Genomic DNA, 13987 nt, shown 5'->3' on the forward strand with positions numbered 1-13987 from the left:
ACCATGTTAAGAAAACGTGAAGAAGGCACTCGGGCTCTTCTTATGTGCGCGGCGGATCGTGGTGTGCTAGATCGTTTAGTGCTCAAACACAGAAGGGAAGGGGGAAGGAGACTTACCTCTATAGCAGCCAAAACTTCTTCTATTTCATTATACGCGAAGCTCTACTTGCTCTCGTCTATTTCTTTCTTTTTCTCTCACTCTCTGAGTTCTTCCTCTCTTTCCTCACTCTCTCTCTCAGAGTTCTACTTCCTGTGTTTCTTACTTACCTTTCTCTTACTTTCTACCTAAGTAATAAGTTACTTACGTATGCAGCTAATTAGCTGTCAGTCGCTAAATAGTTGTCAGTAGCTAATTAGCTGTCAGTCGCTAAATAGCTGTCAGTCGCTAAATAGCTGTCAGTAGCTAATTAGTTGTTTCTCCTTTATGTTCACAAGTAGCTAAATAGCTACGATAGCTTATTTCCCAATAAGCATCACATACCATGTTGAGCTTGCTTCTCAACATAGTAATCATCTAGTCTTGCATAAAAAATACCTTCGATGTAGAATGCCCGGTAGAAACAACATTTCCCCAAGCATCTAATATATTCTGCGTTGCACACTGTTTACTAATCGTGCACTAAAATATATAGAAATCGACACCCTCTGAATTGCCTTCTTCTGCATTTACAGCAAAATTATCCCCAACATTTAAGACATCACTCAAAGTATCTCCATGTCCTTGATATGTGAAGTCAACATTATTTTCTGTTTCTCCATCAACTACTTCCTTATCGTTCAATGTATGATACTCCCAATTCTGAATATATGCTTTGTTTAAACAATACCTCCAATTTCCCTGCACACAATGGAAGCAAAAACAAGTTAATTCTCTAACCGCAATACAATCACCATCCAACCTAGAATAATCGTGAACAGCATGGAGAGATCGCAATTTGGGAATTTCTAGCACTCCCAAGTCTTCTCCCTATTTACATCATTTATCTTCACTTCCCAAAATTCACGTTTGATATCTCGGACATAATTGCCCTTAAAAATTCAACTACATGTGTTGCACAATTCATCTGCACACCATCTGCCTTTAGTTGTTCATGGGTAAGTGTCTGCTTTATAACAACACCTGCAACATCATGTTCACCTTTACCATGGCCAGACCCAAAAAAATTCCATCTCATCTCCAAACCTGTTATAGCAGGATACCTCCCCACAAAATAAAATGGACGTCTAGCCTTGATTTGTGACGCAGCTACATCAGACCAGACCCAATGTTGAGTAAGCTCCAAACGTTTAGCTAATAACCATTGCCAATGTAAGTTAAAACAATGTTGGACGAACAAGGTGTCATGCTTCTTATAATCAAAAATAAAAAAATGAATTACTTTTTTAACATCACCTGAAACTCGAAAATATATTATGTGCACAAAAATGGTTACCTGCGTTGAACACCAATGCATAGATTGAATTTCATTCTTCTGCTTGAAAGTATAATTCTCTGCGAAATCTAATACTGAGACTACTACATCATTTGGAAAATCATATATGCAAGTCTTAAACTGATGGGCTTGCCATGAATAAATGAAGTTATGTTTAATGAACTTTCCTAGAGATACTACAAATAGAGACGCCAAATCCCTTGGTTTAAGTGACTTCCTAACTAGATCCTTTCTTTTACACACCTTTCCTTAGAAATTGGTGTCAACTGACTCAAATAACTTGATAGAGGTTAGTATTTCACTACTCAATTCATTTGGACACCACCTAAATCTACTAGGGCCACAATCTTGACATAAACCCATGACACATTTATGATTGTGGAAGATGGCCTCAATTTCTGTCGGACACAATACTGAATCTAAAAGACAACTCATAGAAGAGATAACATGCTCAGATGATATACAGTGCTCATGCGGGCTCGATCAACAAATTGGGCACACACAAGTGCAAATTGCATTTGTTACCGAGGCGCTATGGTGACGTAGTAGATTAACAAAGTCCTTGAGAAAACCCATTTGTACATGGTAAATGCAACAACATGTGCATCAATCCTTCAAGCGTCTCACAAAGTGTGGCTTAAGAGACTCGAATGTTCGTAGTTGAACTTTGATATTTGGATGCATTCGCCTGAACCTAATAAATAAATCGACTTGCGTCATAAAATGGACATACTGATTAACTCTATGGCTAAGTGGTAGCTAATTAGCTACTACCATAGTTTAGTACAGTAGCTAATTAGCTAAGTGGTAGCTAATTAGCTACTACCATACTTTAGTTGAGTAGCTAATTAGCTAAGTGGTAGCTAATTCACTACTACCATAGTTAACACCGGGTCATTTGAAAAAGGTAATATGTCGCATTATGAGAACACTACGTCAAAAAAGGGCACAAAAGCACGCAGTTTTCAAAAAGACACGACGCATGCGTAAAGCTTTTCAGAAAAGGTGGCAAAATATATTGAATTTCAACATGACTACCACTTTGAGTCATAAGTAAAATGCGTCCAAAAATACATCACCAAAATTACAAAATAATGTACAACATGTCTACCAGTTACAATTATACATATTCGTGAGTTTACATCCAAAACAAATTTACAAAGTTTCCGATCATGTAGTAAAACAATCCCCAGCTTGAACCAAACCAATATATTAAGACATGTCTGATGGACTAGAAGAGCATTCTGACGTCTCATCCTCATCATCAGTGGCAATCAAAGCATTATCCTCATCCAAGTCCAACCCAACATCTTTGTGGTTATGAGAATTGCTTCTGGTTATTCTCTGTATTTCGTTTGACACCATGTTTGGGATTTTCTCCTTTATTATCTTGATAGTTGCTTGTCTTAGATGACCTGATTTTGTCAATGAGAAGTCATATACTAGTATGTCAACACGGTCTAGTGCGAGAGTAGCCGTGCTCGGTATATTCTTTCTTCTTCTCTTTCTGCTTGAACATCCGACATCCTTAACCATCTCTAAAGAATATTTTCCTATAAATGCATCAGTTGAATTTGTCTGATACCAATGGACTACTATTGACTTTGTCTGACTACTTTCTTCATCCCTTACTAATTCAATAATTTTTGCAATCCAAAATGGATGGCCCAAGGTATCGTCCCCTGCTAATGTTGCAACCAACATTCCCACTTGTAGTTCTTGCAAATTACCTTGCCATCTTGCCTCAACAGTACGTGACTTTCTTGGTCCCACATAAATATCTCTTTGCAGTGGCCGAACTAAATCATGAAGCTCCATATTATTCGATTGTTGGTGATGAGTCTGCGATATCGTTGATGTCATCCCAATGTTCCATGTGAATGGGATACGGATTGGCCATAAACCGGCGATGTAATTATCTAAAATGGTGCGTTGATGGGTGAAGAAAATCTCCCACCATTCAACATCCTCATCACCGGCATACTTCTTAGTCCGATCAATATTATTTTGTTTCTCTGCTAGACATCTCAACCAATATGCCCTTTGTTCATCAATAGTACTATTTGGTGCTACATTTTTACGATCATCATATGGCATTTGTTGTGCACCATGTAGAGGTTCATCTGGGATATGAAGAAGGAGCCTACAACCTTCTTGGGGCTCCCATTGTGCACTAGATGAGTATTGTTTCGCAAACAACACCGTCATCTTCAGGTGGGCCGATCTTTGTTTTATGAGGAAGACATGGTTGAAACTTATATTGTTAAGAGGTGCAAGCACCCTACCTTTAGTCCCGTCACTATCCATGCAGAAACGTTTAAAGTCGTATACTTCTTCCAAGTGTTGTACTTCAGGCTTTGGTGTATATGCTTCACTAATCAATTTGGATAGCGTGGGAAGTGTGAAAGCATTACAACAAGCAAGTTTCTTTGAGAACCTACTGAACATTTGATCTATGTGATCATGGGTATGACCAACCAACAAGAAGTTAACCTTTATCTTTTTAAATATGCCCCTCTCTACTAGCATGCTTAGATAGCCGAAGATAGTTGAGTTCTTATTCTCTCTTGTTGTGTTGTCTAGTTGCACATATAGAACTGGCGGGAGTATACCTGACCATGATGGCAATACCCTGTGCATGACAGTGACAGTAAGATTAGGGTCGTTGTGGATATTGGGATAAGTTAAGAACACTTGTGGTCTTATAGTTTGACAATATGTCAAACAACCCACTAGATGCATTTGCACGAGACACTCATCTCCAATATCCTTGGGGAGTCTTTGAAAATGTGGCAAACAAGTTTTCTTTTGATCCATGCCGTCAATAATCATGCACATATACTTTTCGGGAGATTGAAACGCTTTTTGTCGGTGAGGCATAGCCTTAGTACGTTCCAATGCCTGACTTTCACGATGTTTTTTTAATAGGTTCTTGTAATTCTTGATCTCTACATCTGATTTTCCACCCTTGGCCATACTTTTTAAACTCGCACATATTGAGCAGACTCCCATTCGCACCTTTCGTGGGATAACCACTTTTTAAATTGTAACCTCCATAGTCGATTAAAATGCCTGTACTGTATGTAAGGCTCAACATTAGAAGACATGTCGTCCTTGTACGATTGGTAAACTTGCCTTCGAGTAAAGTTATCTGACAAATGAAGTCTTCCTGTCGTTGGCATAACTTCGCACTGTTTTGAAAAATATACCTCCATCCACCTAATTGCCTATTGCCCAATTTGACCCTTACATCCAGAACCATTTTGATCGAAATATACCTAGGAGCCCTTCACAAGTCGCTCTTGAACTCGTTGCAGCCGCATATTTCCAATGATATGAGTGATTTTAAAAGTTGCTCGACAACACTTGGTATTTAGTCCAAGGAAATATTCAACTTGCGTTGAATTAGGCCCTGCTTTGTGATCCAATTTAAGTTGCATATGCGAAAGAAGAAATGTATCTTGCTCTTCTCCATTAAGCGACAAGTTTTTTTGTCGTGTTTCACGTAACCTTGACTTTCCATAAGTTGATAGATAGAGATTCGCACAACACGATTTGTTCAAGTCGCATAGAAGTTGACGATCAGAACATAAGAAATTAAATCTCTTTTCACTAACTTGTCGAGGAACTCTTTTAAATGCTAGAGGTTTAGTAATGCTATTGTTATCTATCGACGAAGAATCGTCCGCTTGTAAGCTTGCATGAAGAGGTCCATCAACAAGATCAATTGAAAACAGAGAATTCGAAGTACTAGGAGCCACACTTTTCTATTTAAGCCGCAAATGTTTTTTGTGGTCGTACTCTTCTATTGAGAAATACGAGTTGTCTGACAATGAAAAGGGGGCAATAGAAAAAAGAGATGTTCTACTTGTAGAAGAAGACATTTGAGGGAGTCTAACTGTATTCTAAAACCTTCTTTTTAGAAAATTAAGGAATACTAAAGCCTAACTATATAACTACCCAAACACTTAGATTTACTATATTATTTTCCGAAATTTTCCTAAAAAACAAATAATTAAAAATTATTTTTTATTTGAAAAAGAATGCTAAAGTCTTCTATATAAGGAGGTTAGAAATTTCATTTTCATTATCACGTGAAAGAATCCATCGAGCTCAGAGCACAAGCCAATTTTCGAGCACTCAGAAGCACATCGTGGACAGCACTACCTCCGGCACGAACCATGAACAAGGGAAAGAAAATCGTCAGGTTAGTAATATTCATTACATTTTTTAAGATTCCTAATGATTCCTTAAAGATTCCTTTCCTCAACACATAGAAATTTTATTTTATTTTGTACAACGAACTTGGAAAGCAATTCTGAAAGCCAGGACCTTCAACTAAAATCCGATGCAGTGCATCGGATTTTGGTTGAAAAAAATGTTGTTTTTGCGATAAAAAACTATCGCATGGGACCATAAAATTGACGTAATTTAAATGATAATTTGTGCGATTTAGATAAAATTGTACGTTGTTTCTATGTTTTCACCAACGTTTTTAATTTCAGTGAACCCAGACAAAAAGTTCCTTCATTTAGATTGAAGATTCGATCTCCGACAAAACGAGATTCTGGCTCCTTCATGAAGGACACGAGTAAAAAGAATTTATTTGACTTAACGGGGGAAGGAGGATCCAAGTCATCTGTGGCTACTACCAAAATCAGCAAAGGTAGTACGTAAGAGGAGAAAACGGTTGAGGTGAAATATAAGGATTACCCCGAACTTGAATGGTGTCTCTCTTATGTCGAGGACGATGGGGTGTTGTTATTGATAACGGCAAAATCGGACGAGGAAGGGAAACTTCAGCTTGGAAAAACATTTAATTACGGGCATGTAACCAAGCTAGAGTACGAAGACATTGACTCTACAAGTATTTTAATCGACGTCTCGAGCTCAGTTGGCAACAGGCGATTGCGACTTGATGAGGGAAACCTAGTACCCGAATCTTGCAATCCCAAGGCTTTGCGTAAAGACCTGCAAACGAAAAATAACTTGTTGGTAGCTCTTCGGCCGTACGTGACAAGAGAGATGATGACCGGTGAAGCAAAAACTCCACCAAAAAAGTCTAGGAAGACAAATCCTGTTCAAAAGAAATATACTAAACGACCACGACCCGAAGAAGAAGAAGAAGAAATATTAGAGTTCGTGGAAGAAGAAGACGACCAACAAGTCGACGTCGTGGCTCCAAGCGGACAACTATCTTCTGGTGTCCTGACGTCAGAACAAAATAAAATAAGAGAAAATATTGTGAAGACTAAACTTGTGCGCAGGGGCCAGCTATTTCATTTGCCCATTACTTCTATCCAAAGGCCCCCCATTGACCCCGTGACTGGAAGACGTCCCTTGGAAATTAGGGAGGCGCACTCCGTCCATGTGCAAAACCTGAAAAGCAAAATGAAAATCAATCCTCACGCTACTGTGGTGCCATTTTTGGTAATGGTTGATCAAGAACAATGCCCAACAGTAGCAGATTTCAAGTATAGCTCTGCAGACGATTACACATACTATGTAATCGGAGGATCACATTCGGCCGAAGCTCGACGACAACTTGTCAAAGAATATCCTCTCACGCCGTTCTTCAAATACGCCGAATGTAACAATGACAACGATTATAGGCAAAAGATGTCATGTATAGAGAGGATAAGATTTTTTCATCATGAATACCTCGATACCTTGAATCGTTTTGGTCCAAGATTGTGGCCTGGATTGCGACGTCAGTGTTTATTGGAAGTAGGGATTGCAGTGGATGAGAGTACCAAATCCGAAGGTCTCCGAAAATATGATTCTTGGTTTCAACTAGCTTTTCGGACCGGAGAGGTGTGGGATCTCCAAGACAAAATATTCTCTATGTGGGAGCAGAAAGAAGTCAAGGGGCAAAGATAAAAAAAGGGAAGAATTGATCCACAAGTTGAGATGAAATCAAAGACCAAGGGAAAAAGCGACTTGGTAATCGAGGAGTTAGCAGAGGACATGAAACTTTTACCTTGGAGATCATTACAAGGTATCAAAGATGATAGATTGTTAATATCCGTGCTATCTCGAGTGGTCGCCAAGGAATTTAGTTTGGACGAGATGGTAACAGACTTGCAAAAGTAAGTGTTTATAGTATACCTTTTCATGAAAGTCTTCAATTATTTTGAATATCTTATTTCTAATTTCATATTGATTGTGCAGTCACAAGGTATACATGAAGATTCAAGAGTTGATGATGCAAAAACTGAGTTTACCGACATGGGAAGAAGTTGAACAAGCCTGCCCGATAACTTCTTCCTACAAGGCATTGGAGGAATATTTTATTGTATTTAGAGAATGGGTATGTGTCTTTTGAATGTTGATATGTTAGAGAGTAATGTTCCCTGCTAACAACAATGACACTTGCAGAAACCATCAAAATCGAAAAAGAACAACGACAATAATGACGGTATTCCAGCGGCCTTCATCACGCACTTAGAACGTGCGAAATATGAGAAGAGAATGACCAAAGGGAAGGAAATGGAACTGCCCGAGGATTCGGAGACTGTAAAGAGTTTTTTGCATAGGTCTGATCCTTTCAAACAGCTTCATTATAGTGTTTTCAATGGCGAAGTATCCCAGATGCTCGAATTGTTACCGAGAAGGCACTACACTTTGTTGATAGCTGACATACCATATGGTTTCCGTATTGCGGGATCAACATATGATGATGTGCCTTTCAAGTACCCTCGGATCGAGAAAATGGTAAAGGATTTCGCAGAACTGACATTGGCCCCCTTGTGGAGGATAGTCATATTTCGTAGCATGGGGCAATCACTGTCAGTCACAACAGCTTTGAAGTCCCGTTGTCATGCCACTGAACACATGCATTGGTGCGTTATAGTTCTCTTTTACTCATTACAGTACTTCTTATTATATGTACACATTTACACCTCTAATACTTGATTTTCTTTCTCTATAGGATCAAAACAAATATTACACGTAGCCCTAGCGATCGAATGGTTAGTGCGGTCGAACATTTTTGTGTGGGCTACTATGATTCAATTACAAAGAAGAAGGCTAGAGCACATGTCAATGAGCGTAACGTGGTTAACTACATCATGTGCCCAACTGTAACCAAAAAATTAAGACATGTGTCAGGGGATAAAAGTATGGTGAACCCTTATCAAAAACCTCAAAGATTGATCAACCGCCTCATAGAGCTCTTCTCAAATCCAGATGATTGGGTCCTAGACTTGTTCTCTGGCACAGGTATAATATATATATTTAATTTCAATCATGTCAATCAAGTTTAAGACATTACTTCTTATATATACTTGTTTGTGTTCATGCGACCATTAGGTACAACGACAGCTTGTGCATTGAAGATGTTTAGAAACTGTGTTGCATTGGAGAAGGACCCTGCTCAAGTTAACTTCATCAAAATGAGGATCATAGGAATCTGGGACTGTCCAGATCAAGATCAAGAAGTCGGACCAAAACACATCAACGAGATAGAGATGTTCCAGATGACTTCACGAGAACCAATGGAACCAATTGATGAAGAAGCAGGGGAGCTGGTGGACCTGGAAGATGTAGCACAGTTTGACCATACATCAGATTCGGGAGAGCTTGGAGATGACACGAATGAAAACAGTCTAGAACAATCAGCGCCAGAGGAGCCTGCTCTGCCTGATTTGCTTATAGATTGATGTAGATGGCATAATGTAAAAATTGAGGATTTTGAGGCATAATGTTCACCATCACTTCATATTATATTTGTATATGAGAACATCTGTAATTGTTTATCGTTTAATTAAATTCACCTGTTCATAATTTCCCTTTTTAATCATTATTGGAACCGTTGTTTGTATTTACATATAATTGGTCACCATGCTCTTCTTCAGTTTGAGATATTAACATGATATTGTAATTTCTCATTTCCGTTAGCATGACTGTATATGAAAAGGCGAATGTTTTTGATAATAAGAGGTTTTTAGTTACCTACGGTTCAAGTCTATTGGTTCCACATAGTATAAATGAATGTCGTGCGTAATTGTTACTCTTACCAATTACATTGTCATGAACTATATGACATTATACAATGAAACTATCGATATACCCGTCCAACAAGTGGGGTACTACTTTATTCCTAAACCCAAAACCACATATTTATAATTACGGTTTATGTAGTTTTACTCTACAATTTGAATATGGATACCAATTTTAGAACTTTATATTGAACCAAGTCTTCAATTGTGCTCCATGATATGCAAATTGACACGAATGTGGACACATACAATTTAGTAATTGCTAGGTTTTTTTTGTTCTATATTTAACCATCAAGTCGCAAAAGGGGTACGCATGCATCGTATATTTTCGATATCAGGCTAAAATAGGGTACTTTTCTACATCTGGCCAACTATGCCAAAAGAGAATACGCCATATTACCTGTTTCAAATGACCCGATGTTAGTTTAGTACAATAACTAATTAGCTAGGGTTTAGCTAATTAGCTACTACCATAGTTTAGTACAGTAACTAATTAGCTAAGTGGTAGCTAATTAGCTACTACCATACTTTAGTTGAGTAGCTAATTAGCTAAGTGGTAGCTAATTAGCTACTACCATACTTTAGCTGAGTAGCTAATTAGCTACTACCATAGTTTAGTACAATAGCTAAATAGGTAAGTGGTAGCTAATTAGACACTACCATACTTTAGTTATAGTGGCTAATTAGCTACTACCATCCTTTAGCTGAGTCGCTAATTAGCTAATTGGTAGCTAATTAGCTACAACCATACTTCAGCTAAGTAGCTAATTAGCTACCAATTAGCTAATTAGCTACTACCATACTTTAGTTATAGTGGCTAATTAGCTACTATCATACTTCAGCTAAGTAGCTAATTAGCCAAGTGGTAGCTAATTAGCTACTACTATACTTTAGCTGAGTCGCTAATTAGCTACTACCATACTTCAGTTGAGTAGGTAATTAGCTAAGTGGTAGCTAATTAGCTACTACCATACTTTAGCTGAGTAGATAATTAGCTAAGTGGTAGCTTATTAGCTACTACCATAGTTTAATACAATAGCTAATTACCTAAATGGTACCTTATTAACTACTACGATAATTTAGTACAATAGCTAATTAGCTACGCCCATAGTTTAGTACAATAGCTATTCCAGTAGGGGATTAGCAATTCTAGTAGATAATTAGCTATAGTCATAAGCAGCTAATTAGCTATTGTTATAGGCAGCTAATTAGCTATGGTGGTAGCTAAATAGCTATGAATGGTAGCTAATTAGTTATTCTAGTTGCTAAATAATTATGTTCGATATACTTAGGGAGCTAATTAACTATTTTGGTAGCTAATTAGCTATTACTGGTAGATAGTTAGCTATGGTCATATTCTGAGGTAGGTAATTAGCTATTCGGGTATGGTCATATTCAGAGGTAGCTAATAAGCTAACTAACTAAGATCAAAAGTCAAAACAAATTTTGCGATAAATGTAAATACTTGAGGTACATCAAGAAGATGAATGGGATGCTCCTCGTATTGACTCCTTCCAACACGTTTCCTACATAAATCCTTCTTATTGGGTGAAACCCTACTCTCATTAGTCCAAAATATTGTGATTATATCCTTGATTTCTGATGTTATGGGTGTCATTGGCTTACATCTTGTTGTTAGCTTTAGAAGACTAGTTCCTTCACTCGAGGAAACTATCCGGTTCAATGTATTGTACACACTTTTTCTACTAACACCAATTACCTTAGATAACACACTGATGTTAATATCGTCAACATCACTATTAAGTAACATCATTAGACTAGACCTTTTTAAGACAAGATCATCTTCTGACCTGCTCATGGATACGAAACTATTACGGAGATTATTTACTAGTACAGATGTTATGTTTGCATTAAGACCATCACAATCAACTAACTCCTTTATCGATGGATCATTTAATATTCCATAAAGTACTATGTTATTGTCTTCATTGCTAATGTGCTTGGTTTGAACATTGAAATAGTTTACAACCTTTCTCTCTATGATAGTAGTCTCATTACTTCCATTCTCAGTGATATTTAGACCTATATCCCAAACAATACTATCTTTACCTTTAGTGAGGCGAGTGTGGCTTTCCTATCCTTCAACAATTGACGATATTTTTTTTTTTTTTTTGCCCAATACTTTCGTATCGCTTGTTGTGTCCTGATAGCGTCATCCCTATCCTGATGATCATTGAGGGGTAATTCTAAACACCCTCCTTCCCCTTCCATTTGGCTTGACGGGTTTAAACCCTAATTTTCCCGAAAAAAAAGACACGTATTAAAGATGGTTATGGGCAACAACAATACACAAGATTATACACAACAATACACAAGATAATCAATAGATAGAATAGTTATTCAAATCCAAGACCGAACAATGGCGGTAATCCAGGGCCGAATACTGGTGGCAACTGAGTGTAGAATGGCGGCAGTGGAGTGAACTCTGTTTGATCGAATAGTTTTGACAATCCAGGACCGAACAATGGCAGCAACTGAGTGTAGAATGATGGCAATGGAGGAGTGAATTCCGTTAGATGGAACAGTGGCAAATGATGACTGGAACGCACAATGACGACAACTGAGAGTAGAATGGCAGTAATGGAGAAGGAGTGAACTCCTTCGGATCGAAAAGTGGCAGCAATACACCACCGAATAGTAGCGGCAACTAAGTGTAGAATGATGGAAATGGATGAGTGAACTCTGTCAAATCGAAAAGTGGCAGCAATCCAGGACCGAACAGTAGCGGCAACTAAGTGTAGAATGATGGCAATGGAGGAGTGAACTCCGTCAGATCGAACATCGATAGATGATGCTTGGAACGCACAGTGACAACAATTGGAAGTACAATGGCGATAGTGGAGAACGAGTGAACTCCCTCAGATTGAAAAGTGGCAGCAATACATGACTGAACAGTAGCGGCAACTAAGTGTAGAATGATGGCAATGGATGAGTGAACTCCGTCAAATCGAAAAGTGGCAACAATCCAGGACCGGTCACCGAATAGTAGCGACAACTGAGTGTAGAATGATGGAAATGGAGGAGTGAACTCCGTCAGATCGAACAGTGGTAGATGATGCTTGGAACACACAGTGATGGCAACTGAGAGTAGAATGGCGGCAGTGGAGGAGTTAACTCCGTCGGATCGAAAAGTGGTAGCAATATACAACCTTCACTGTGTGCAGAATGGCGGCAATGGAGGAGTGAACTTCGTAGGATCGAACGGTGGCAGATAATACTTGGACCACACAGTGCCAACATCCTGAGTGTAGATTGACGGCAATGGAGGAGTGGACTCAATAGGGTTTAGCAATAATGGTAGTAATCTAAGCCAGAATACTCAACAAAAGATGGCCCACGTGATGTGGCAAAGGATCATGCATAATGGACCTAGGAATTCGGTATATAATTTATGGTGCACATATCAATTTATGTTGCACATTTATATAATTAAAACTTTCTACTATTTTCAATGGTAGCTTTTTGCATGGGTAGTTTATCAATGGTAGCTCTTTGCAAAAATGACTATTTATCAATGATAGCTTTTTGCATAGCTAATTAGCTATGTCAAGGACATAACTAATTGTTTCCACTCGCATGCTTTCAGCCATAACGCCTTCTTCAATCGGCAGACTACCAAAGTGTTCTGTTTGGATAGAAATCCGGGGGGCTCTACCATGTACACCTGTTCCTCAAGATCACCTTGCAAGATCACATTCTTTACATCCATCTAATGTAGATGCCACCCCTTCGCCGTAACTACAGCTAGCAGAACTTGCACAGTAGTCATCTTCGCGACTAGGGCGAAGGTCTCGTCATAATCTATGTCGTGCTTCTGCGCGTAGCCTTTTACAACCAAATGGGCCTTATATCGATTGACGGAGCCATCGGTGTTGTATTTCACCTTATACACCCATCTACATCCGATCAGCTTTACACCTTTCGGTACGTCAACTAGGTCCCAAGTCTCATTGTTTGTTAAAGCATGCATTTCTTCCTCCATCGTGGCACGCCAATTTGCGTCTTTCGCCGCTTCTGTGTAGCTCTCCAGCTCACGCACTTCCACCACTCGTGTCATGTACGCGTAATGGTGTGCCATGTAGTCATTGTACCCGTACCTTTTTATGGGGTTCGTCAGGCGGGTAAATCGATGTACTTCGTGATTACCCGATTTCACGGCCTTTTCGACCAGTTCGACTTCTTCCGTGGAGGTTCTTTTTCGATTGGCCCGAAATCAGACTTGCTCCAATCTGACTCGGCATTGTTGAAATCGTATTCCTACATTTTGTTCTTCCCTTTTTCTTTACGTATAAACCGTCTTCTCGGTTCTTTATGCGGGGACAACACGGTTGAGTCTCCACTACTCGCCGACTCTTCATTTGGTTGGCCATCTCAGCCCAACCTCTCATTCCACCCACTCAGCCGTAATGAGATTAGACTCTTTGTCAGAGCTCCGATTTCCTCATCACGAGGAGGCAGCTCGGCCTCGCTAAGCTCTTCCTCAGAATTCGGAATGAAGTCATGAGGTATTGGAGGTGAAGGCAAATACCTCGAA

General features: G+C 39.0%; 2 protein-coding genes across 2 annotated transcripts; one reads left to right on the plus strand and one right to left on the minus strand.

Annotated features, from left to right (window-relative positions):
* Positions 1-618: 618 nt before the first annotated feature.
* LOC147855136 (uncharacterized) lies at positions 619-1905 on the minus strand. The gene is made up of 5 exons (XM_087330591.1): positions 1897-1905; positions 1792-1851; positions 1046-1675; positions 891-966; positions 619-659 (listed from the first exon to the last, which is right to left on the minus strand). Exons 1-5 carry the CDS (start codon positions 1903-1905, stop codon positions 619-621), a joined length of 816 nt encoding a protein of 271 aa, XP_087186717.1.
* A 5626-nt stretch (positions 1906-7531) lies between these two features.
* LOC147855137 (uncharacterized) lies at positions 7532-8659 on the plus strand. Its single transcript, XM_087330592.1, has 3 exons — positions 7532-7742; positions 7811-8014; positions 8654-8659. Exons 1-3 carry the CDS (start codon positions 7617-7619, stop codon positions 8657-8659), a joined length of 336 nt encoding a protein of 111 aa, XP_087186718.1. The 5' UTR covers positions 7532-7616.
* Positions 8660-13987: the final 5328 nt, after the last annotated feature.

The sequence above is a fragment of the Azolla caroliniana genome, unplaced genomic scaffold (assembly GCF_043228905.1).
Source record: "Azolla caroliniana isolate FFs.n. ecotype wild unplaced genomic scaffold, voAzoCaro1.0.p SCAF_14, whole genome shotgun sequence".
NCBI classification, from domain to species: Eukaryota; Viridiplantae; Streptophyta; class Polypodiopsida; order Salviniales; family Salviniaceae; genus Azolla; species Azolla caroliniana.

Bases quoted from the DNA above. Each gene is read 5' to 3' on its own strand.
- LOC147855136 (XM_087330591.1), bottom strand. The intron at 967-1,045 runs GTAGTTGAATTT...TGATGTAAATAG, and splicing joins AGATGAATTGTGCAACACAT to GGAGAAGACTTGGGAGTGCT. The intron at 660-890 runs GTGATTGTATTG...CTGTAAATGCAG, and splicing joins CGATTATTCTAGGTTGGATG to AAGAAGGCAATTCAGAGGGT.
- LOC147855137 (XM_087330592.1), top strand. From the start codon at position 7,617: ATGAAGATTCAAGAGTTGATGATGCAAAAACTGAGTTTACCGACATGG. The intron at 7,743-7,810 runs GTATGTGTCTTT...TGACACTTGCAG, and splicing joins TTATTGTATTTAGAGAATGG to AAACCATCAAAATCGAAAAA.